The sequence below is a fragment of the Leguminivora glycinivorella genome, chromosome 24 (assembly GCF_023078275.1).
Source record: "Leguminivora glycinivorella isolate SPB_JAAS2020 chromosome 24, LegGlyc_1.1, whole genome shotgun sequence".
Taxonomy (NCBI): domain Eukaryota; kingdom Metazoa; phylum Arthropoda; class Insecta; order Lepidoptera; family Tortricidae; genus Leguminivora; species Leguminivora glycinivorella.
The window spans coordinates 8,106,632-8,134,127 of record NC_062994.1 but is presented as its reverse complement, the minus strand read 5'-3'; the positions used below and the strand labels follow the sequence as shown (position 1 = coordinate 8,134,127).

Genomic DNA, 27,496 nt, shown 5'->3' with positions numbered 1-27,496 from the left:
GTGTATACTATTTTTCTGTTCGACGGAGCCGAAAAACGGTAACTTCGTTTAGCGCAGCAACCCGTACTTTGACGCTTTCTGGAGAAACTTGTTTTATTTATTATCTACCTCCTGTATCGACGTATCAAAGAAAACGGACTACTGATTGTTCAGATTCTTACATCAGACACTTAAGACACACCTGTATTGACTGTGGAGATATTTTAAGTCTTATTATTTCTACTCTCTGGTCAAAAATGATGTAATAATACTTTAACATTATTTAACTAAAAGGAATATATACAAAGTCGTTCAATCAAATGTCATAATCATGTAATAATCAAACATAACATAACAAAAATGTCAAATGTTCACGGCAGTGAGACATAGCTAATACAAACGCTGAAAAATACAATGGAAGCCAACCAGCGTTACAACTTAATTTAAAATAATGAATATTAATACTTAAGAATACACTTAAAAAACGTACAAAAATATCCGCCATAATTCGAGTAAAATTGCCTTATAACTAAGTATGCATACATGTTATAATCTTGGTACTCTGAGATTGTTTGACATGGTGACTTCGTTGGTGATAGTTTGGACGTTTAGAGTCGATCTGTTATGCCTCATGTGGGATTTGACCAGGTCAGAGTTCACGAGGGCTGCCATAAGACTTAGTTCACCCGCTAAGACCGTAGCGCAGATTAAAGATGCTAGTCTAGCAGAGTTCTCAGCCGGAACTACTCCCGCACCTTTGACTCCTAGAATCTCGAGGCAGGCACCTTGTCCAGTCAAAACTGTGCCTCCCCAACTGTGCCGACTTCCAAACAAGGCATAGTGCAAGTTACATATAAGTCGTCACTATTCTCTCCGCACACTTCCATGTTTGTAGAACAGTTGCTACTGGTAACGTTTTGAGCGGGATCTTGTCCAGTAGCGATAAAAATGGCTGTCACCATATTAGCGGCATGAGCATTGTTTCCTCCTATGGACCCAGCTAAAGCTGATCCTGATAGATTCTTAATCTTATTACATCTAGATAGAGTTCTGGCGTCAGTTTTGAATATAGTCCTCAAATTCTCAGCGGATATTGTAGTTTCGCACACGACGCGCTTCCCTCTGCCTTTCACCCAATTGATGGCGGCAGCTTTCTTGTCGGAACAATAGTTGCCTGATAAACTGATAACTTCCATGTCGGTGAAGTAAGATTTGAGGACTTTCAAGGCGTTTTCAGCGCCTTTTGAAACCATGTTCATGCCCATGGCATCTCCTGTGGTGGCTCTAAATCTTAGATAAAGCGTGGCACCGTCCACTCCTATGTGAACTTCTTGGAGTCTTGCAAAACGGGAAGTAGAATCGAAAGATTCTTTGATCAGTGCATAATTGTCTTTATTATCGATCCACTGTCTGCATTCATGAGCTCGAATAACATTTGGGAATCTCACAGCGGGGGCTCTGGTCATCCCCACATCTTCCACAACGCTTGTGACTCCCCTAGCGCCTATGGCTTTCGCGCCTCTGTTGGTCGAAGCTACTAAAGCCCCTTCGGTAGTAGCCATCGGGATCATATAAGGCTTTCCATCTACTACTAAGGGACCAGCGTAGCCTACTGGGACACCTACAAACCCTATAACATTTTCGCAACAAGCATTTAATACTTTGCTGTAATCGTAATTTAGATATGGTAGTTGCTTTATGGCTGCGTCAGTCTGGAAGCGATTTCCGACGACTCTGCGTCGTAACCTGACTCCTCTCAGCGGATCTCCCAGGACTGTTTCAAGTCTATGCAAAGGAATATGAGATTGTTCCACTAGCATGACTACTTCTTCATCGCTGAGGGATGTGCACGCGCCTTCAGCTCTGTAGATTTCTAGGCATTCTGCCATGGGTCGCTTTTTAGCGTTAAGTTTATTTGCCGAGGAGCTCGGGGATAAAGTAGGCCATTCTGATTCTTCCGAGCTTATTATATTATCAGTTTGCGTGGTCGCCTCTGCAGTGATGTCATCACCAACAGAAAACATCGGTTTCTTGTTAATTTTCTGCGTCTCCTCTTTGGCTACAAGTTCTTTAACAACCATATCATTCATATCGATGATCCAATTTCTCTGCTCCTCAAAGAACACGAATTTGATGATCAGGGCGCAGAGCAACGTCGCTATAACTATGTAATCTGCGCTGACTGAGAACCATTTCACGTAAGAGTGTAACAACACGTTGTCCTGAGAAATCGGGGTCGAGTTTTCATTTAAAGGTCCTTCCATATTGCCACTGTTAGCTGTGAGGGTCCAACGGCTAGTTAAATGGACGCAAAGAAGTCCGGCAGCCATGATCATTTTAACTTTCTGGACCACAGGGTTGGGTTTTAGATCTAATTCTGAGAAAGGTCCGTCTGAAGATATTGTGCCTCTACTCGCTGCAAAATCAGCGACCAGAGATAGACAGGCTGGGTAGAAAGTTACGAAGACCAAGTAGTCGACTAGCAAAGCCAGACAGGCGAACGTGCACATATGTTCTAATCTTGGCACGCCCGACAACGCCCCAACCCCAACGAGAAGAGTCGCTAGCAAAGTGTCTAGAGTAGCAGTCGGTCCAAGCAGCGACAGTGCCTTCCCCACTCTCTTCCCCTGGTCTTCACCGGCGCACCAGCCCGCTTTAGCCATCCTCGCGCCCCTAGCCACGTCAGCGACTAGTAGAAACAGGAATGGGGCATCTTTGATGCCGGCTACCTCGCTAAAGAACATACTAGCAAGAGCTGATGTGAAGATGAAGCTAGCGAACGTGGAGAAAACGCCGGCTATGATGAGTAAGTACTTGGAAGCTATGGTGTGTAGGTTGGAGATCTGATAATAGGCGTATAGTAAGGCCGCGCATCGGACGAAGGTCATGATAACGGCGTCGGCCGCTTGGTACTCTGCTTCTAAGCCGGGGCAGGCTCGGGCCCAGCCTGCGCAGCGCTCACTCCTGGTGCCAGGGCCGTGCCTCTCCACGCTGGCTGCACAAGCCAGCAAGGCGAGGGTGGCAACGATCACCTCCCATTGGTGGCGAGCGCAGAACTCGCCGTGCGCGCCCCAGAGCTTCATTTTTGCTGAGAGCTGCTGAGCAGCTTATGTCTGGAAAAGAAGAAAAATTGATTTTAGTCATTGGGTTGTGGTGCTGAGATGAGACACATACTTCTTCAAAATCGGCCTAGGCTCACTTTATTCTTTATTCTTTATTGTATTGCATAGATTTAGGGTCGGTTACACCAAACCGTTTGTCATCGATAAAGCGTTAGTTAAATTTCATCGCAAGGGAAGTTCCAATAGTCGTCTGCTGCGTGGCGATGATGCGTCTGTCAAATGTGGTCGATGCGACTGGCCCTTAGACTGAACAATGTAGATGAGTGTTAATATATAAAACTTTGCTCGTGCCAAATTACGAGATTCTGAGTTCTCTTTTTGCGGCATAAACGGCTATACCTTTTGATTGCGTTGGCTTAGAAGTTTGATTTTTAGTACAAACCGGTTCTTAAAAACAGAAAATGTTGAATGTAAAAAAAAAGCGAACGAAGGGCCAAAAACGTCATTCAAAAATTTGGGTGACTTCCGTCGAAAATTATGTTCTGGCCGACTAGCCGACTAGTCGGCCGACTAATCGGCCACCCAAGCGCCGACTAGTCGGTAGTCGGCCTAGTCGGCCAAATCAATACTCGGTACATCCCTAATTTTTAGCTATTTGATATAAATTCCAGCTTGATACTTCCACGCGTCCCTCAGAACAAGGGTCTTGACAGACAGACGTACGGGGACGGACAAAAAAGTGATCTAAAGGTTCTGTTTTTTCCTTTCGAAGTACGGACGGAACCGTAAAAAGCAATGCAATGAGTACGCTAAACAGTGGAGAGTGGAGAGTCGGTTCGCACTTGTTAGCGAGTTCGCTCGTATTTACCAATTCAAGGCTAAAACATTAATATGAAACATTGTTGTTCTGTAGCGGATTCTTTGTTTACAAACTTGTAAACTGCATAATTTCGTATGGTTACCACGAGTGGAGACTATATATCACGACGGAAGCCAATAGAGCTAAATTCAAAAGAAGTCTAAGTTTTTAATTAATAGTATTTAAATGTCATTTTAGTTTTCTTAGCGAAGAGACTGATCCCACAGTGGCCACAGTCGAAATGTGAAAACCGTTTTGTGGGACATATGTTTTTGTTATAAATGTACCTTTTATTAAATTATAAAACAATTTTATTGACAATAACACTCTTAAAATAAAAACAATAATACTAATCATAAACTAAACCTTAATCTAAAACTAAATACCTAAGTAAACTAAAAATATTAAAAACTAAGTAACCTCCTCAGGCATGGTGCCGTAGACACTGGCAGCATTTCCTTGTTGTATCGCAAGGCTTATTCTTTGGGCGAGCAAGCTGCCAGCCCTATGGTCACCGCTGACCTCTTATGATAGGGTGTGATATTTCGGCGGTTCCGTAGCAACCTGCCGAATCCTACGCCGAGTCAGACGACGCAACGGAGCCACGCTGTTACGTCGTCGCCCAAATCTAATGTTTGATTTGTATTATTTATCGTTTGTGTCTTGTTTTGTATTTTGTAGTTTCACACTGCCTTAGTGTAAACTGTAATGCTGTGTTACTTTTTGATTAAATAAATAATAATAATAAATAAATATGGATAAAAGCATATTAAACGTATAAAAAAGTAAATTCGCTAAAATTACAAACATTTTACCTATTATTACATTGTGATGACTACAGCTATTACTAATTAAACAGTTGTTCACCTAATAGAATAATTAGAACAAAGCTATAATGAAATAATATTTGTATTAAAAAACACCTGTTTTAGAAAAACAATTGTGAAATTCTGTTGTTCAGTCCAATTACTTTAATCCGAGTTAGTCCGTTTTCACATTCTCCGGTCCGATATCGGACGGAAGGATTTCAATGGAAAAGGTCCAAGATGGCGCCTGTTGTATGGGATATCCGCCATGGGCCACCGAAAACGCTGTCGGTCGTTTAGTGACGTCATAGAATTCATGTCAAATGAACCACTGACATAAATGACCTTTATGCCTCGTACTTAAAGTGTCAGAAAGAGTTGTTTTCGCATTCGCACTGAATGACTTCATTCACAGAAGATCTATAGATGACATGGCTGATGCTGTTTTTGCCTGATTACGTAAAATTATTGTTTAAAAATATTTTTTGCGGTTTATAAGTCATAATAAAATATAGTGATATTTTTTTTCGGTTAATTGGACAGCAAGTAATAATATAAGACAAACTTTAAAAAAGGGTCAAGCATGGACCTTCAATAGGGACTGAGCTCACACTTTTTTTGCCATACTAAATTGAACCTTATCACCGGTCCAGAAAGGCGTTCGTGTCAGACTAGTAAAAGTGTGTCCACATGAGAGGGTCAAAGTTGGGGCTGGTGTCCCTCTCGCACGTGTGACCAGTGTTAAAGAGCTTACTATAGTAGTAGTATTTTTACATGTATGATAACTAAGTTTATAAACTTCTTAAATTATTTTTGTATTATATCGAGGCAAGGGTATTAACACCTTGTAACGAATTGGTAAGTCATTATTATGAAGCCATAAAACCAAAGATTTGCTCAATTAAAAAATACCTTTAATTGGGTATTAGTAGATTTGGTAGTAACTTTGAATATTGACTGGTATCCCCAAATAATGACAGTGATGACGTCATTCAAATGATTTTAACAGTGGCAATAAGTGCGAGAGGGACACCAGCCCCAACTTTGCCCTCTCATGTGGACATACTTTTACTAGTCTGACACGAACGCCTTTCTGGACCGGTGATAAGGTTCTATTTAGTATGGCAAACAAAGTGTGAGCTATATGATGTGCCCTAACAAGGTTCATGTGTGAACCTATCATATTGTAACACCTGTTTTGTACCACATGATTATTATGCAATAAATTATGAATTATGAATTATTATGCACACTTTTTGGCCTAACTACTCAATCTAGCTTAATTATATAAATCTATGGGGTCAAGTAGCCTATTGCATGTCGCAAGCGACATTTTTGTGGAATGCCCCCTATATTGAGATAGAGGTTACCGCTCTCAAGCTACTCTCATCTCATAGCCATGATCGGAACTATGTCAGTCAGCAAAGGGGACGATGTTAGCAAATATTGGGCAAGCCGAACCGGTTTGGTATCTAAGTGGACACGAGTCACACGAGTGACATTAGTCATAGGGCTTACGGAAAAAAACTGCATTTTATGCAGAAAGCAAGCCACTTTGCACAGTGATACAAGGGACCAATACAAATGATTTCATCCGAGGAAACACGATTTTCATCCACTAGAATTCAAGATGGCGGACATTTTCCAAAATGGCGGCCGCATATTTTTAAAAATTTATAGAATCATAACGGCTGCACCGATTTTGATGGTTGGGGTGTCTATCAGTTCGTATTAAAGCGCTTATTAATATAAAAAAATAAAGTCATAAAAAAAATTAAGATAGCGGCCGAATAATAAGAAAAATATGAAATTTTCAAACTGTTTTTTTTATTCTCGTGAAATTTACCAATAAATTTTCTATGATATGGCCACATTTGTATGTATTTAAATTAAACCTGATAATATTATCTACACAATAAAATAAGAATCATGAAAATCCGTTGATTAGTTTTTGAACTATACCCATTTCAAATGGAGCGCGCGGATTTGAAAGACGTTTTCGCACATGATGTAAAAAAAATTGGAATCATAACGGCTGCACCGATTTTAATGGTTGGGGTGGCTATCAGTTTGTATTAAAACATTTATTCATATAAAAATTAAAATAATTTAAAAAAATTAAAGACGACGGCCGAATAATAAGAAAAATATGAAATTTTCATTTTTTTTTATTCTTACGAAATTTACAAATAGTTTTTCTACGATATGGTCACATTTTTATTTATTGAAATAAAATCTGATAATATCATCTGCAAAATAAAACAAAAAACGTTAAAATCCGTTCAGTAGTTTTTGAACTATACGCATTGCAAATGAAGCGCGCGGGTTTGAAAGAAGTCTCGTACCGCTATACACGCAAGACTGATTATTTATTTTGGTCACAACTTACTATATTACTATTCAGAATCAATGTTTTTAGTATTTATATACATTATTTGTATTTTATTCCGAGCTTAGGTATATTTAGATAACCCCCGTAAACTTTGATGGTCATAATTTTTATTTTAATATGTAAAAGAACTTAAATGCACATAACATATCATTTGTATTAATAGCAATTGTCCTTTCCGAGGACTCCAGAGATAATTTTCGACAACTTCTGTAGGGGGTTACAGAAATATCAATGTATAAAATAACTTATTTTCTGCTTCTCGTCTACTTAGTCTACGTTTCGAGATGGTTTGCTTGTTATACGACAAGGAGCGTATGTTTTGTAGTGCTGATGATGTTGGTGGGATGCTGGTTATTAATTTTGGTTGGAAACAGTTCCTTGCGCACCAAGTTCACCGATAAATGTGGAGTCTGCGGATCATATATAGGCCGCAGGTGAACTTTTCAAGGTTGGCCATTATTCCTCCAGGAAGACACTGTTATGTTAGTATGACAACCAACAAGGCTTGTTCCAGAAACTGTAGCCTGTTGATGTTATTAGTGTGGTGATTTTTTTTTCTAAACAATTTACTTCCTCAGAGAACATTTGCTCTGAAGCTGATAGCCTCATTGTACCTCGCGCAAAAGATATGGCGGAACAGGGACTCACGCGTATCATCAGATCTTTCGATACAAATGTCTTGGTATTTAAATAAAAACTACTGGAGTCTGAAGTACGGGTGAAGGATAGACGCAAAGTCAGTGGCCAGATTCGAGTTTGGACCTAGCTTAGAGTCCGAAAGGTCTTTGCCTCATGAACGAGGCCTCGAGTGAGTTCAGGGTGGTAACGGGTACTAGTGTCCCATGCCCTTTGTTGTTTGAGTTTATTTCGCAGTTTGTAGCCGTGGAGGCTTTCAAGATGTTACTTGCGAGATTGGACGTGATGTAAATGGAGGCAGGAATGTCGGCAAAACGACACTTTACGAGTGCCTAAGCCGCCAAACCATACCGGAAAACAGGCCTGAGTCCATGCTTGCTCACTAAAATATGTGTTAAGAACGGTCCCAATTTGGCATTTAAGCATGGGATCTATGGAGAAAATTGAAGAAATATTGGAGAAATATTGGGAAATTTCCAAGTCTTATCTAGTATATTTTCTTAATATTTTAAATGAGAATAACCTGCCAGAAGTGCCAGAGTATAAGTTATAAAATAGCCAACACTTTGGATCCTGGAAGACCGACTGCTCTTCGTGGTTTTCACGTCTTTACGTCTGACACCACTTCTTTTTTCAATATAAAAGAAAAAAATCATGTTCTAAAACATTGTTTGCACACCCTGAAGTTATACCAGCTTTGATAGAAACATCGCAGTAACTACAAAGTCTTCCTGGAGGAATAATCGCCATGCTTGAAAAGTTCACCTGAACTTGGTGAGCAAGAAACTGTTTACCACCAAAAATAAATTAGTAACCAACATCGGCAGCACTTGCGCTCCGTGTTGTATAACAACGCCCTATATTCTGGATATTACTTCTGTGCCTATGCCATCATCCTGGGGTTGGAAGACGTACAATGATAGTTGGGTACTGCAGTGGTCTGAAAACAGGGAGATATGGTATGAATGGGAATACTTGGACAATTGCGGTTGTGAAACAGGCTGCGAAACAATACGCTGTACGTGTTGTGGGTCTACCCTGCGCAATGCAAATAATGCAATGTAACATTTGCACAGGCAGCTGCCAAAATAAAAATAATTTTGCAAAAATGATATTATAAATTAATATTTATTCATTATTTCCTTGTATTTTGATATTATTTTGAATGACTCTTTTATCTTTCAGTATAACCTAGACGAGAAGCAAAAAATAAGTTTTCTATTAATATAATATGTTTCCGTAGCCCCCTACAGAAGTTGTCGGAGATTATCTCTAGCCTTGAAAAGGAGAAGTGATGCAAATGTTATGTGTACCTATTTAAGTTCTTTTACGTATTAAAAAAAATTATGACCATCAACGTTTACGGGGGTTATCTACATATACCTAAACTCGGAATAAAAACCTAATAATGTATATAAATACTAAAAACATTGATTCTGAATAGTAATATAGTAAGTGGTGACCAAAATAAATAATCAGTCTTGCGTGTATAGCGGTACGAGACTTCTTTCAAACCCGCGCGCTTCATTTGCAATGCGTATAGTTCAAAAACTACTGAACGGATTTTAACCTTTTTTGTTTTATTTTTAGATGATATTATCAGATTTTATTTCAATAAATAAAAATGTGACCATATCGTAGAAAAACTATTTGTAAATTTCGTGAGAATAAAAAAAAAACATATTTTTCTTATTATTCGGCCGCCATCTTTAAGTTTTTAAATGATTTTAATTTTTATATGAATAAATGTTTTAATACAAACTGATAGCCACCCCAACCATTAAAATCGGTGCAGCCGTTATGATTCCAAATTTTTTTACATGACGTGCAAAAACGTCTTTCAAATCCGCGCGCTCCATTTGAAATGGGTATAGTTCAAAAACTACTCAACGGATTATCATGATTTTTATTTTATTATGTAGATAATATTATCAGGTTTAATTTATATATCTACAAATGTGGCCATATCATAGAAAATCTATTGGTAAATTTCAGGAGAATGAAAAAAAAAGTTTGAAAATTTCATATTTTTCTTATTATTCGGCCGCCATCTTAATTTTTTTTATGTTTTTATTTTTTATATTAATAAAAGTTTCAATACGAACTGATAGACACCCCAACCATCAAAATCGGTGCAGCCGTTGTGATTCTATAAATTTTTAAAAATATGAGGCCGCCATTTTGGAAAATGTCCGCCATCTTGAATTGTAGTGGATAAAAATCGTGTTTCCTCGGATGAAATTATTTGTATTGGTCCCTAGTATCACTGTGCAAAGTGGCTTGCTTTCTGCATAAAGTGCAGCTTTTGACCATAATTTCGCCGTAAGCCCTATGACTACATGGCTTAATAACCTAACCTAACCACAAAATTAAAATTTTGAAAAAACCCCGACCGCGACATAGTAGACCGATTTTCATGAAACATGGCTAAGAACACTCCCGGCTAACTCAGCTTTCGGACAAAAAAAACTATATCTAAATCGGTTCACCTGTCCGGGAGCTACGATGCCACAGACAGACACGACAAACTTATAACACCCCGTCGTTTTTGCGTCGGGGGTTAAAAATTACAGAGCTGAATAACTGACTGTTGCCATCCGGCGGGCTTATAGTCAGCGAGCTCCTTTAGAGATTTGCCTCGATATTGTTACTTTATATCTTTAATTACAAACCGGTTATAAAAATGCGTATTTCATTATGTACCCTATTATTTACCGACTAGAGTATACCTCTATTTCTAAGGTGTTTAATATTAAGCTCTTTTTCTTCTGATAATGTTATAGCGGTAAAAATTCGCTTTCTCCTGTGGCCTTGATCGTTGGCAGTTGGCACACTTCCGCGGCTCATCTGTGTTTACAAACAAACATTGGATACTAGCTTATGCGCGCGGCTTCGCTCGCGTTAGAAAGAGACAAAAAGTAGCCTATGTCACTCTCCATCCCTTCAACTATCTCCACTTAAAAAATCACGACAATTCGTCGCTCCGTTTTGCCGTGAAAGACGGATAAACAAACAGACACACACACTTTCCCATTTATAATATTAGTATGGATGTGTCTAGCGAACTACTGTTCTGAGTTCGAATCCCGGTAAGTCCGTTTTCACATTATCCGATCCGATATCAGATGTCGGAAGGATTTCAATGGAAAAATCCAAGATGGCGCCTGTAAAGTATGGGATATCGGTCCGACATCCGATATCGGATCGGATAATGTGAAAACTCACTAAGGGTGATGCTTGTACTACTTATACTATATACATTATCCATACTAATATTATAAATGGGAAAGTGTGTGTCTGTTTGTTTGTCCGTCTTTCACGGCAAAACGGAGCGATGAATTGACGTGATTTTTTAAGTGGAGACAGTTGAAGGGAAGGACCCACTAGTGGATAAAATGCGTTTTTACTCGCTGGCATTAAAGGATAAAACACGTGTTTCCGAGCTAGTGAGGGGAAAAATAAATTTGTACCCGTGTGTAACACAAACTTTTCCCCTCACTATAGCGAGGAAAGTACAAAGCAAAAAACGCGTTTATCACTGCTTCCAGGTGGTAATTCCTCAGGTGATAAGTCATGTTTATCACTAGATTCACCCACTTTTATCAATTTTAACGAAAAATTGACTATATTCAAGGTCAAATTACTTTATCCACTAGTGGATAAAATGTTTTTACCCGCTGGCACTAAAGGATAAAACACGTGTTTCCGAGCTAGTGCGGGGAAAAATATTTTATAATAATATTTAAAGCGTGAAAGTTTGAAATACTCATTGGAATGACATTTAGCATTCGGAAAACTGGTCAAACAGCTAGTTTTATTTTTATTTAATTTATTTACATAGTTGGCGAATGTCAGTGGCATTCCAAGTTCCAACTGAGGAGTGTCTTTTCAAAAGGGCTTATTTCCACTTTGAACTTTTGCCTGTGTGGTGACGGGTTAGAATTTCACCACCCCCTTTCTTCCCGTGGGTGTCGTAGAAGGCGACTATGGGATATGGGTTAAATTGTGGTGTAGGCGAGAGGCTGGCAACCTTTCACTGCAATGCCACAGTTTCGTTTTCTTTTAACCCCTTATTTGCCAAGAGTGGCCCTGAAGCTTTAGTGGTTTCATGTGCTCTGCCTACCCCTTTATGGGATACAGGCGTGATTGTATGTTGTATGTTGAACTTTTTTTGGGAAATCGAGAAAAACATAATTCCACGGTATTGATTTTGAAATTAATATTTAATTTGCAAAATTGTAATATTGTAAGTTGACGTTAATGCTATAATTACATCAAACGTAACATGTGTACCTAAATCAATATTTAATTACCATATGTTTTTGAGAATTAAGCACTTTTGATGCGAACTTTTGGGAATTAAGCCCTTTTGTTGTGGCCTCGTAGCGTAAACGTTATTATTTTAAAATAGTTTTATTTAATTTTTGGATTTTGTATTAAGTTAGTTGATATCAATGTTGTCGTACTAACATACATTGGTTTATCCACATAAATAATCATTACACATTTTTCAAAATGTGTTCTAAACTTTGATGTTACTCTTTTTTTTAAAGATCAGGGCGAGACTTTTCGAGCTTTAATCTCAAAACAACACGTAATTTTCTATAAAAAAAAACTGCATTCATAGTTTAAAAAAAAGAAAAAATGGAAATAAGCCCTTTTGAAAAGACACTCCTCAACTATAGTAACTATTTATACAGAGTGTAAAAGTTTTGTTACTATTTTGGTCCGTGTGCTTTTGACCCTGGATAGAAATAAGTTCGATTGGCATCAAAAAAGTTATAAATAAATAAAAAAATATTATAGGACATTCTTACACAGATTGACTGAGGCCCACGGTAAGCTCAAGAAGGCTTGTGTTGTGGGGTACTCAGACAACGATATATAATAAATAATATAAATATAAATAAATATTATAGGACATTCTTACACAGATTGACTGAGCCCCACGGTAAGCTCAAGAAGGCTTGTGTTATGGGTACTCAGACAACGATATATATATAATATATAAATACTTATATACATAGAAAACATCCATAACTCAGGAACAAATATCTGTGCTCATCACACAAATAAATGCCCTTACCGGGATTCGAACCCGGGACCGCGGCGTAGCAGGCAGGGTCACTACCGACTGCGCCAGACCGGAGTTATTCGAAAATATCGTTATTCTCGCACCCTGTATGTTTTCCCAAAATCTGTAAACGCTAACATTTAGGCCGTTTTCACATTATCCGATCCGATATCGGATGTCGGAAGGATTTCAATAGTAAAAATCCAAGATGGCACCTGTAATGTATGGGATATCGGTCCGACATCCGATATCGGATCGGATAATGTGAAAACGCACTTAGTCGTTTGATATTGATGGAAGCTCTTCTAAGACTGTTTTTGCGTAGCAGCACGGTATCTAGTACCCCACCTGTATGTATACCCCAAACTGTCTTTTAGAAGGCCAGCGCCCAACAGTCAAAAAATAAAACATACCTCGTAACTTTAAAAAAAAATGTATGGTCGTCTAGACGGCGCTTATATTCTTATTTGACACATATTAACCCTTAAATGCATATTGTTGCCATTTGGCTACAATGCATGTATTTTTTAATAAACTAGCCAAAATATAAGCTGGACTTTTTTATTTATTTTTCTTAGATCTGTAGGATCATCATCCAGTTTTTTCACACTTTTCCGCCATTTTTTCTTAAATGGTTGGAAATAATGTTTTTATTTAAGAAAAAATGGCGGAAAAGTGTGAAAAAACTGGATGATGGTGATTTTTAGTACATGATTCAGGCAGATTTTTTCAGAGTTAGTAACTATTTAATGTTTAATCATTTTATCATAGGGGTTTCTTAAATAGTGGACCTTTTTAATAGTAGTAAAAGTTTTCTTATAAATTTTACTAGTAATTATATATTTATATAAGTAAGATTTAGCCTATTTTTAACCGACTTCAAAAAAGGAGGAGGTTCTCAATTCGACTGAATGTTTTTTTTTTTTTTTTTTTTTTTTTTTTTTTTTTTGTATGTATGTTATTCGATATCTCCGAGAATCGTGGACCGATTTTCAAAATTTTTTTTTTGATCGAACCGGTATAATACTTCTAACACTGATTTAGTATTAAAATCGATGTTAAATATTTTTTTATTATTTTTCCTAGAGTCAGAAAACCATTGTCTATCACATTATTAATTTCTAGTTAAAAGAAAAAAATCATGCATTTAAGGGTTAAGTTAAGAATGTGGGCTAGTTGTCAAAACTGAGGTTCAAAAGTTATAATCATGCGTGGACAGACACAGGCAGCCTATGCACTGTGGCTACACTTTTTTTTTTGACAGTAATTCTCTGTATCCTGCCCGTCCTGACTTACGGTGCTCAAACATGGTCACTTACCAGAAGTCCAAACCAAGGCCTTAGTCAGAAGTCCAAATTGAAGGTTTGCCAACGGGCTATTGAGCGTAGTATTTTAGGTGAGAAGAGGACCGATCGTATCCGGAACACCACGCTGCGTTCAAAAACCCGCATTGCCGACGTCGGCGAGAGGACTGTCAGGCTCAAATGGGACTGGGCTGGTCACGTCTGCCGCATGCATCCTGACAGATGGGCTAGTGTAGCCACCAAGTGGATGCCACAAATAGAGCGCGGACGCGGCAGGCCCAGAAGAAGATGGAGGGACGACCTAGACACCTTCCTCACCAACTGGCCGGAAGAGGCACTAAACTGGGAGTCATGGAGGTTAAGGGAGAGGCCTTTGCCCAGCAGTAGGACACCATTATAGGCTAGATAAAAAAAAATCGCTATATACAGGGTGGCTCATTCAAATCGGTCAGTATGGGAATATCTGAAACTATAAGACGACATACGAAGATCTGTTCTTACGCCGCGTCTTGCGTGAGCGACGAACCCGCGACGGCGACGCGATGCGATGCGATGCGACGAAATCAAACCTTCTATCTCTATGGACTTGTCTTAGGTGGGCGACGGAACGCGACGGCGATGCGACGCGACGAACTAGCGATGAACATGCGAATGTTAAGCGACGCGATGCGACGCGATGCGATCAAACCGCTGTGTTCATATGGGAGTGTCTTGCGTAAGCGACGGCCCGCGACGGCCCGCGACGGCGATGCGACGCGATGCGATGGCGATGGGCGCGCGATCAAGCTATTTGATTTTTAGAAGCAAATTCAATACGTAGAGAGGTCGGACTAGAGAAATAACGATTGATTACTAGTCTCACATTTCATTCTTTATATTTTCTTATAATAAAAATTCAAAATATTCAAATTAACATAAGTTGACCAAAGGAGTAATGTGCCTAAAAAGTAAGGAAATTACAACTTTTGTAACTTGTATTGACAGCCTTTGATTATGTGCACGGTGATACGTGATTGTCTGCGTAAAATATTAAAATTTAAGTGTGAACTAAAAATATGAAACACTAGTGCGATGACCTTACGATATATGTACTAGCACTTGACTTTGGTGAATAGGATCACAAAATTAACTAGTTATTATAACGGGCTCGTAGCCTAGCGGTTTCGACGTCTGGACGCCGCGCCAGCGGTGTGAGTTCGAACCTCGGCTGAGGCATGCTTTTGCAGTTTTATTTTTGTTTCTTTTATTTTCTATTATTTGATTGTTTACTTTTTTCTTTCTGTAAGAATCTTCATTCTTATTTTTATTTTATTTTTAATAACTCCGGCTTTTATACTAACAAGGAAAGGTACCCATACAAAAAAAATATAATTAGACTACTCTTTAAGGGGCGTTCATTGTAATTCCTGCGATTCCTGCATTTATTGTAACTCTTAAATAATAATATTATCCTAAACCAGAACTTCTTGTTGCCATATAAAAAAAAATACATATAAGACATACCTTTGTGTCGATAGATATTTTTCAGTACAGATGGTGTTTTTTTTACGCACTAGTGCGAGAAGTGGTTCATTATATGCCAGGTCGAAACTTCGGAGGCTCATATGTACTGTAAAACGTCGTACGATACACGTGCGAAAAGGAAATACTTCCTTTTTTACGCACTTGTATCGTAATGTACTATTTTAAAGCACATAAAATTCGAATAAAATACACTGCTGACATGGGCCTGCTCACTGCTCAGTTCAGTCTGCGCCCAGCGCTCATAGACAGTGGACCTACGTTCGATAGTCCGGCGCACCGTGCTCTCGTAAGCGTAAGCAGCTAGATAGTTCTGAGAAGTGCTGTATAGGTACTGCGACTAAACAAATCTTGATCCTGTTGGTGGCAAACAGGCATACGGTCCGCCTGATTTTTACACATGCAATTTTATCCAAGAAATTTTACTTGAAATCTGATGAGAGTTTGAATTAGTATTATATTTCGGGACCAGGGGACCGATTTTTGAGTCTCACGCGTTCGAATTCAGAAAATTGTCACTGAAAATACTAAGCAATTCACTGTTTTCAACCGTTATTTTAGTGACAAATCCCATATGTGAGATTCAAAAACCGGCCCCCAGGATGAGGTTCTGGTTTTCATGGTGGAGTCAGGATATGGTCAACAAAACTGCTATTTTACTCATAATAACTCCACTATGTTTGGGCTTATTACATTTGGGCTGATGAGCAGCGTCGATCTCGATGATGTCCAAGGTCACATGATCGAGTCAGGAAATGAATAACAGAACTGCTATTCTACTTATCGTAACTCGACCATGTTTGATCTCATTAGCCGGGCCAATAACACATGTAATTTTTTGCACACAGCTCAGCTCTTTGAAACTGTTTATTTTAAGTTACTTACAATTAGTAGGTACCATATAATAATAATATATTCTTATCTCTTGTAAACTTTACAAAAAAGTTAATACATGAAACCAAAAGAATTGTTACTAGCAATTAAATTCAAAACTATCAAGATCATTCTTGCCTGTGTGTTGCGTTACCGGTGGCTCGCGTACCGAGCACCAACGCCATCTATCAATGGCTATTTCACGAAATTGGTGAACGCTCTAAGGAATAAGGGCTCTTAGTGTAGTGGTTATGCCAGTCGACACTAGATGGCAGCATTAAAAACACTGGGTTACACTGTATGACATTTTTTTATTTCAACATTAAGTAAATAGCATTCGTTATAAGTAAATAGTATACGTTAATTCGTAGCTCAGTTTTGCCGTGAAGGACGGACAAATAAATAGACACACACACACTTTCCCGTTTATAATATTGGTATGGATTAAAATAAACATTAAGTTAATAAAAACAAAATGCAGTATTATTGTGTGCTACTTAAAACTTTCCTTGTTAGTATAAAACCCAAAGTTCTTAAAAAAATAAGAAAGTAGAATCTTAGAGAAAGAAATAAGCAGGTAAACAAAATCAAATAATCCATACTGATTAAACTGGAAAGTGTGTGTGTGTCTGTTTGTTTGTCCGTCTTTCAAGAGAAGCCGCGGGCAAAAGCTAGTAGAACATAAAAGAAAAAAGTAAATAAAAATGCAAAAAGATTGCGTGAGCCGAGATTCGAACTCACGACACTCATGGCGCAAACGATTCCACCTAGAAGTCAAACCCGCTAGACCATTTGCACATTGTGAAAGACGGCGAATCTTGTGATTCTAATCACCAAAATGCTAGTGCCGAAGTTTCGTGCGATGGATACGCGATGACCTTGAGCCATCGCCGTCGCATCGCGTCGCATCGCGTCGCGTCGCGTCGCGTCGCCCGTCGCTCACGCAAGACGGAGCGTTTGTGATCGATAGTCGATAGATCGACATAGTGGACCGATTTTCATGAAACATGGCTAAGAACACTCCCGACTAACTCAGCTTTCAGACAAAAAAACTAAATCTAAATCGGTTCATCCGTTCGGGAGCTACGATGCCACAGACAGACACACACACACACACACACAAACAGACAGACAGCCACGTCAAACATATAACACCCCGTCGTTTTTGCGTCGGGGGTTAAAAAAGAAAAAACTGCATCTATCATTTGAAAACAAAAACTGTACCCAGCTTGGGGAATCGAACCCAGTTGTTTTGAAAAAAAAACATTACACTTTTTCTATTCTAATATCGATTGTGTAGGTCTTAAGAGCGCTTTCAAAAAATCTGCTTGCTCGCATTTCGACGCCGGCGGCGCTGGCGTGCGCCTGTGTGCAGACGCACACTATAACCAGAAGCATAACGATTGTAGCCTGCGGTACAGACATAGCGTGCGATCCTCTTCGAACCAACCTTACGTGCGGCTAAAGCGAAAGGGATAGCATTCATGGTCGGTACCGCCACGCCGTCAGTAGCGTTGCGGACTAACCATTATTGATACTTGCGTAAAAACACCACCATATATTACATATTTGCATACATGATTTCGTGCATAAATACTTGACCTTTTAGTTTAATTATTAAACTTATCACAGTTTTTTTTATTAAAACGTGTATAGCCTTGGAAGAAATAAATTAAAAAACTTTTATAATATAATAAATTGTGTATATAATATTGTCTTCTGTCACCGCGATAGTTACTCATGAAATAAATTTATGGAATCAGATTATATCGCGTATAATGAATATAATCCGTTTTCTTAGTTTTATTTCATTTTGTATATGATATGTTTTCTAGGTTCTTTTCGGTGAAGGAAAACATCGTGAGGAAACCGGACTTATTTCAATAAGGTCTAGTTTACCCTTTGGGTTGAAAGGTCAGATGGCAGTCGCTTTCGTAAAAACTAGTGCCTACGCCAAATCTTGGGATTAGTTGTCAAAGTGGACCGCAGGCTCCCATGAGCCGTGGCAAATGCCGGGATAACGCAAGGAAGATGATGATGTTTTCTAGGTACATATATATAATGGAACTAAGATCCGATTTTTTAATTTTAAGTAGTTTTTTTTATATTTAAAATGTGTTTTTAGGGTTTCGTAGTCAACTAGGAACCCTTATAGTTTCGCTATGTCTGTCTGTCTGTCCCTCCGTCCGTCCGTCCGTCCGCGGATAATCTCAGTGACCGTTAGAACTAGAAAGCTGAAATTTGGTACCAATATGTATATCAGTCACGCCGACAAAGTGCAAAAATAAAAAGTGGAAAAAATGTTTTATTAGGGTACCCCCCCTACACGTAAAGTAGGGAGTGATTTTTTTTTCATTTCAACCCTAACGTATGATTTATTGTTGAATAGGTATTTAAAAATGAATTACTGAAATCGTTTTTTGATAATATTAATATTTTCGGGAATAATCGCTCCTAAAGGAAAAAAAAGTGTGTCCCCCCCCCTCTAACTTTTTAACCATATATTTAAAAATCACAAAAATAGAACTTTATAAACTTTCTAGGAAAACTGTTTTGAACTTGATAGGTTCTGTAGTTTTTGAAAAATATGGAAAACTACGGAAGAGCCGAGCGGCTATTTACCAACGCGGCTTTAAAAACCGGCCGAGAGCGTGTCGGGCCACGTTCAGTGTAGGCACTGAGCGTGACCCGACACGGACTCGGCCGGTTTTTAAATATTATGTTGTTTTAATTGCATGGAGCACAGGAAGGTCCACATCTATGTATTAGTTTTTTGTAAGGAAATACAACTCTACGCTACGCCTACCTGCTTTAGTTGACTGTTGACACACTGAGACAGTGGATGCGCCACAGTATAAAAGAGTGATTACCATCTCTTGTCAAAGATCTTGTTGAGACGAATCAAACGAACCCAAACACGAAGTGGTTTCAAGACCTGGTCGTGGAATACTCTTGACTACCTTCCAGCTTCATCATCAGATCCTGGGTACCATCTCTTGTCAAAGATCTTGTTGAGACGAATCAAACGAGCCCAAACACAGAAGAGTTTCAAGACCTGGTTGTTGAATACTCTTGACTACCTTCCGGCTTCACCATCAGATCCTGGGTACCATCTCTTGTCAAAGATCTTGTTCAGACGAACCAAACGAGCCCAAACACGGAGTGGTTTCAAGACCTGGTTGATGAATTCTCTTGACTACCTTCCAGCTTCATCATCAGATCCTGGGTACCATCTCTTGTCAAAGATCTTGTTGAGACGAACCAAACGAGCCCAAACACGAAATGGTTTCAAGACCTGGTTGATGAGAACTCATGACTACCTTCCGGCTTCATCATCAGATCCTGGGTACCATCACCTCTTGTCAAAGATCTTGTTGAGGCAAATCAAACGAGCCCAAACACGAAATGGTTTCAAGACCTGGTTGATGAGAACTCATGACTACCTTCCGGCTTCATCATCAGATCCTGGGTACCATCACCTCTTGTCAAAGATCTTGTTGAGGCGAATCAAACGAGTCCAAACACGAAATGGTTTCAAGACCTGGTTGATGAGAACTCATGACTACGATCTGACTTCATCATCAGATCCTGAGTACCATCTATTGTCAAAGATTTTGTTGAGACGAGTCAGTAACCTAAAATGATATTCAATAATAAATAATACTTACTAAAAATATTAGTCAAGTTAATTAGTTAGTTACCAAAGTCGTCAACACAAGGATCAAAGTTTTCGGTCGCAGTATACATGCAACAGTACAGCCAAACACGCACACAAGTGCGGTTTTGGACACGGCGGGTGCCGCACACAATGACAAAATAACTTCGCGATCGTCGAGCCGCGTGCGGAGCGGACTAACATACGTCCTGCCTCTACAAGCTCTGCCGCGGTACTGACATCGCAAGCGCGCGTAACCGGTAATAAGGAGGCATTTTTAAAAAATCGTCAAAAATATTAAATTGCAATTAATAGAAAACTTTTGCATAAAATCTGTTTGAGTAAGCGTTGCAGATTATTTTTATATTAAAACTACTTCAAAAACACGTAAGTTTTCGAAGAAATTGACACTTATTCTGAGGTGATTTCTGAAACAAATTGGATTCATCATATCCTCATTTACTCTATTCTAAAGCCTTATAACAAAGAAGCAGTCTCAGAAGATTGTAGTACAGGATAAACATAATACAAATTTACCACTTGAAGCATTCAAAACTATCCAAATTTTACAAATTAGACGGACTAAGTCAGCACTTTTCGCGGGTTTTCCTAAACATGCACCAGAAAAAAAATCATAATTAATTAAGTGAGTTAGTTTTTAAAAATCCAGTCTCACAACATGTAAGATAAGAAGATGTCCTAATCGAATCCTGAACTTAATAAGTCTTTTAGATGACGGAAAGTGTAGTATTTTGCCGACTAAAACTATCAATTTTACATTATTACGACGTTTTCGTTGAATGCCCTCTTAAGCAGTAAATTAATAAGTATACCAAAATATAATTTGGTGTTAAACCTGAATAAATATTGTTAAGACGGAAGGGGACGACCGAAAGAACCGATTTTTATATAAAGGCAGACCCCATTTTCCCCTGTACTTTGACATTATTGGAATAGTACATTACGATACAACATAGTGGATACCCCCCTCCAACTGAGGGGGGACTGAAATCTTCTCGAGGCTGAGGCGTAGGGTTAGAGCCGGCGTAGCTTTATTTGACGTTCATAAGCGCATTGTAATATGCCTACTTGGAAAATAAATATTTCATTTCATTTCATTTCAACCATTCAGTACAGATGGTGTTTTTTTTACGGACTAGTGTGAGAAGAGGTTCATTATACGACAGTTCGAAACTTCGGAGTGCCATCTCAACTGAAAAACGTCGTACGATACTCGTGCGAAAAGGAAATTCGTAACTCGTGTCGATTTAAAACACTCCCTTTGATCGTGTTTTAATTTATCGCCACTCGTTTCGAACTTCCTTTTTTACGCACTTGTATCGTAATGTACAATTTAAGATTTTTTTTATTTTTTTTAACTCCATGTAAGATCTATATGTACCCATGTTTACAAATAAAATATTTATGATTTAAGTACAGATGGTGCTCTTTTTACACACTAGTGCGAGAAATGGTTTATTACTTTTTAGGTCGAAACTTCGGAGGGCCATCTGTACTGAAAAATGTCGTACGATAGGTGCACGTGCGAAACTCGTGTCGATTTAAAATACTCCCTTTTTTCGCACTTGTATCGTAATGTACTGGTTCAGTACTACATGTGCATTCACTACAGTGATCAGTACAGAACGAATCAAGTGCAAAAAGGAACGAATTTCCTTTTCGCACGTGTACCTATCGCACCTTTTTTTCGCATTTGTAATTTTGTATCATAATGTACTAATTTAGTGTGTAAACATTATTCAATGTCATTGATTGTCACGCATGGGGGAAAATCAGGCATACACTTGTCCATTGTTCCCTTAAAAATGGTACTGTTTCGAACTACGTCAGAAATGTCGTCAATTCGAATGCGTTTATGCATTACAATGTCAATTTACATTACAATACAATGTTATTTAATGATATCCATACTAGTATTATAAATGCGAACGTGTATGTGCCTGTTTGTCCGTCTTTCACGGCAAAACGGAGCGACGAATTGGCATGATTTTTCAAGTGGAGATAGTTGAAGGGAGTGAGAGTGACATGGGCTTTTTGTCTCTTTCTAACTCCCCACTTCCCTAAAATGGGGTGTGGAAGTTTGTATGGAGCATTCCACGATTTAACGCGAGCAACTTATAGCAAAAAACCGGCCAAGAGCGTGTCGGGCCACGCTCAGTGTAGGGTTCCGTAGTTTTCCGTATTTTTCTCAAAAACTACTGAACCTATCAAGTTCAAAACAATTTTCCTAGAAAGTCTTTATAAAGTTCTACTTTTGTGATTTTTTTCATATTTTTAAAACATATGGTTCAAAAGTTAGAGGGGGGGCACACTTTTTTTTCCTTTACGAGCGATTATTTCCAAAAATATTAATATTATCAAAAAACGATTTTAGTAAACTCTTATTCATTTTTAAATACCTATCTAACAATATATCACACGTTGGGGTTGAAATGAAAAAAAATATCAGTCCCCACTTTACATGTAGGGGGGGTACCCTAATAAAACATTTTTACCATTTTTTATTTTTGCACTTTGTTGGCGTGACTGATATACATATTGGTACCAAATTTCAGCTTTCTAGTGCTAACGGTTACTGAGATTATCCGCGGACGGACGGACGGACGGACGGACGGACGGACGGACGGACGGACGGACATGGCGAAACTATAAGGGTTCCTAGTTGACTACGGAACCCTAAAAAACCCGACTTTTCTGTCCACGTTATCTGACCATCGGAATAAGGACCTTATATCATTACGATACGATTTACGCATAAATCCAGTAGATATATACGTGACATGTGTGTAAAATCGCGCACCGTAACAAGTAGGAATCTAAACAAAAGAACTACGGCTATAAATGATCATGATTGTCTCTGTCAAATGGCTTCTAAAAATGTCGACATATATTATCAACTTTGTCTATACTATATACTACCTATACCTATTGGGTCTGTCTGTACTGTGTAGCCAAGAGTCACACCTCTTGGACAATGGCGATCAAATGTATATGAAAGAGGCGCGTTCCTACAACCACACACACACACACACACAAACACACGCATGCTCGCACGCTCGCACGCACGCACGCGTGTATGAGTGAGATATGACAGGTCGATTGTCTCGATTTTTACGAACTGTGAGAACGTAGAATTGTTAGCGGCCATGAATAATGAACCTTCGTGAAAGTCAGCTGCCATTTCGTCGATGGGTTGAGGAATGGCTGCTAACGAAAAAAGTAAAAAAAAAATGACAACATCAAATCAAATACATCGCGGTGCGTAGCCAACACGCCAATTATTTACGCTCCAAAGCAAACGCAAGTAACTTACAAAATAATAGTACTTGAGTTCTTTCATGCCTTCAATACAAATATCGCATAATACCAAGTATTACATGAAATAATAAAAAATATAGGTCCAATCTATGGCTTGATTTTATTTTTCTGTAACAAAAGGTGTTTTTCTACAATTATGCAAAAACATGGTTTGTAAAAAATGAAAACAATATAATTATTTTATAAAAAATATTTGCTTAGATGCAGTTACTTTGAATGACGTACTTGATTAATGCACTACTAGAATAATTAATTAAATACATACGTAATCAAGCCTATATTACCCTACCCTTACCCTAAGGGATAGGCAGAGCACATGAAACTGCCAGAGTTTCAGAGTGCCATTCTTACCAATTAAGGGGTTGAAAGAAAATAAAATTGTGACTTTGCAGTGACAGGTTGCCAGCCTCTCGCCTACGCCAGAATTGAACCCATATCCAGCCGAATTCTACGACCCCCACAAGAACAATTATTAATTGAATGAATGACAAGTACTTCAAATGGTGTTTTTTTTTATACATTTCTGAAAAAAGCCAAAGAAAATGGAAAAAAGGCAATTTTCATTGCTAATGGTGATACATGCACTTTGATACTAAACATAATACTGCCGAAAATCATTTTTTATCCGAAAGTTGAATTTTCAGGTTTGTATGAGATTTTCAAAATTTAAAACCTAATGCGGAGGCTGAAGACGTTGATTAAAAAAGCTGAAAATTTGCACAAAGGTTTCATAGATTAAGGGTCATTGACTGATAACTATTAGGTTTGCTAATTCCAGAAAAGGGTTTTTTCGCTCCACCCTAGTGGATAGTAAGTAGGCTTTTTCTTAATAAGCGGTGATCTTGATTATAAAACCAACACAAGTTGGAAAGAGGCCTAAACCATACAATGTTTTAAAAGGCATTATGTGAAGAAATAAACTTCATTTTGACAACCGGTCTGGCCTAGAGTGACGCCGCTCCTGGGTTTGAATCCCGGTATGAGCATTCATTTGTGTGATGAGCACAGATTTTTGTCCCTGAGTCATGGATGTTTTCTATGTATATGCATTATATTAAGAGATATACTCTAATTCAGAAAAGAAGGGGCTCAATAGATAGATAGATTATATATATCATTGTCAGAGTACCCACAACACAAGCCTTCTTGAGCTTACTGTGGGACACCGTCAATCTGTGTAAGAATATCCTATAATATTTATTTATTTATTGTTTGGTAAACAATAAAAATTAAAAGCTTTCATTTTATTAATTTAAGACTGTGTTGCTTTACATAAATGTCAGTTATTTGAGTATAAAAAAAAATTTTTTTTTTTTTTCAGTATGCTCATGCTTACAAAAAGTTTGTATAATACTAGCTTTTGCCGGCGGCACAGTATAATAAAGAGTACTATCGTACAGTATGGCCACTCCCGCTCCCCGTTGAAAATGCCGCCCACCCCCTCTCGGTTACCTCACAGTTACCGCCTGTCAAAAACGCGAACAGTCGACCTGTCATATGTCACTCATACAAGCATGGTACGCGTTTGCCTACACGAGCTTAGAATGTGTGCTTAGGAACGCGCCTCTTTCATATATTTGATCGCCAGTGTCCGAGGTGTGCCGGCGGCAAAGAGGATCGAATATCACAAAGAGACTGTCAAAGTAAAATGTGTAATCACAGTGCATAGACTGCCATCTCTCGACACAAGCTTAAAACTTTTGAACCTCAGTTTTGACAATTTGGCCCATATTCTAAGCTTGATATGTTTTAAAATGTCAAATATTATTATTAGCTCCATCTAGCTGAGCGTACCCCAAAGGTGTAATGCCATCTAGGCCACCATACCTTTTTCTGTATGGTACTGAGGTATGTTTTTTTCTTAGACTTTATCTGTCTATACGGAGTTATATATGTCTTTGCCGGCGGCTTCACTCGCGTTAGAAAGAGACAAAAAGTAGCCTATGTCACTTTCCATCCCTTCAACTTAAATCCACTTAAAAATCACATTAATTTGTCACTCCGTTTGGCCTTAAAAGACGGACAAACAAACAGACATACACACTTTCCCATTTATAATATTAGTATGGATGAACCTAATGAATATTCCAAAATTTATTAATATCAAAAATAATTAACATTTTTTTTGTGAATCAAAATGTTCTTATTCTCTAATCTAACAATTTCAACACAACTAAAGTACCTAAGTGTCAATGCAGAATGTTGTATATTTTTTTTACATTTTCAATACATATTTCTTATTGGAATTGTCAATTTTTTTAACAAAGTTAAGTAAGTTCTAGTTAATTTTTCAGTCTCCTTATATTTTTTAAAAGCACTATAAAAATATGGTAATTATAGTATAAATAAATATCAGATACTTATGAAAATACCCATTTTAAATCTTTACGCCGGATATAAGTAATCTCAATAATTTAAAATGACTAAGTCAGTTCGACACGCAACATTTAGTGAGCCATGACCTGATAATAAAAGAATAATTGTGGCCTAAATATTCATTAGCATATTATTTAAAAACTCAACCCAACAAAGAAACCAAGGAAACCTCTTTCTTATTCAAATGGGTTACGTGAAATCGAAATTTCACTTTTATACCAGGAAAAATACCCTTGCAACATTTAAACAGTACTCACCAGTAAAAACGTTGTGTAGATTCTAACTTATAGTTTCCCGGACGAACGTACAGGCCGCCAAATTCACCGTTTCATTAGGAAATTATTAAAAATTGTGAAATATTGTTAACATTGACTGACACACTTTCTGCGGCCTGCAGTCACAGACACATTAGGAGTGAACTGACGTAAAAACCATGAACTAAAGATGGATTTTTTTTAGTGTTGCCATAAAAACAACTGTAGTTTCTACTAAAAAAGTATTTACGCGGATCGTTCAAACTGTAAAGGCTGGCGTTCACTAAGCTCAAAGATCGCTGGCAGGCTCAATCATTCAAGTCTCACGCGATGCAGTATTTTTCCGCTTTTAAATTTAAGACTAGTTGCATCCTTTGCAGAGGCTTCAGTTTTTCAACATTCAGTTTGCTTCCTGGCCTTGGCCTCCTCTAGCAACTTCCTCTGTATCCTGAACGCGCCAACCTTCGCCAGTGGCTGTGAGTTTTAGGGTCATCTTGTTGGAGTCTTGTCTGGTACTGGCCATCTTCAGGATACCAGTCTGAGACATTTTTGCATTATATCCCTTGTGGGTCATGCATCATGTGACCTGTCCAGGCTGTCCATCCAGTCCATCCCCACTTTTGTTTAACTGTTCGGGTTATTTATCACAATCAAAACAACTTAGGTTCCAATCCATCCATGTCCTAATTACGATAATCCTATTCGTTCTTGTTTCCTTATATCTGTCAGTATTTTCTCCGCTGTAGGGGGTGATAGCGTAAAACACAAATATAGTAGTTTACCAAGTGTGCTATCTTTCAGAATATGATTGGTAAATAAAAATATGATGATATTGATGATCAATGAAAAAATAAAAAAATGCAAATATTTTAGTGTATAATTTTCGTAACAAAATAATGAAAAGCTGCAATTAAGTACGGTAAAGTATAATTTGCAATAATAGTTAGCCCACTGTTTTCAAGAGGCACTTCAAATACTTCAGATTTCCTAAAGCAATATTTTCTGTACGAAAGCCTGGTTACGTTTCTTCTGGCGTCTTCAGGTCCGTAGTGCACTTCTAGCAACGCGGCCCAGTACGCTTTGAAATACGGTGCCAACGTCGACTTCCCATACTTGGTCCAAATCATGAGAAACAAGAACGTAAGAGCAAACACTTGGAAAAAGATGTTGAAGAAGTACGGATATACGACGGGGTGCGGTGTAGTTACCTGTTGAACTTTGCACATTACCCATTGAAGCATGAGCCAATACATCATGCAGTAATTTGTGCCGGCGCACAAGGCAGTGCAACATTCCCAAAATTTGATGCATAGAGTGTAGGGGAAGCAAAGGACCTCGCTCCAGTTGTTTGAGAAGACGTTCTGTG

At 38.3% G+C, this 27,496-nt stretch overlaps 1 protein-coding gene across 1 annotated transcript; it reads right to left on the bottom strand.

The window, feature by feature from the left end:
• Positions 1-295: 295 nt before the first annotated feature.
• Positions 296-26,287, bottom strand: LOC125238726 (3-hydroxy-3-methylglutaryl-coenzyme A reductase). The gene is given in 3 exon segments (XM_048146146.1): positions 296-791; positions 794-3,092; positions 26,134-26,287. Coding segments are annotated over 2 exon segments (2,535 nt in total). The 5' UTR covers positions 3,063-3,092; positions 26,134-26,287; the 3' UTR covers positions 296-525.
• Positions 26,288-27,496: the final 1,209 nt, after the last annotated feature.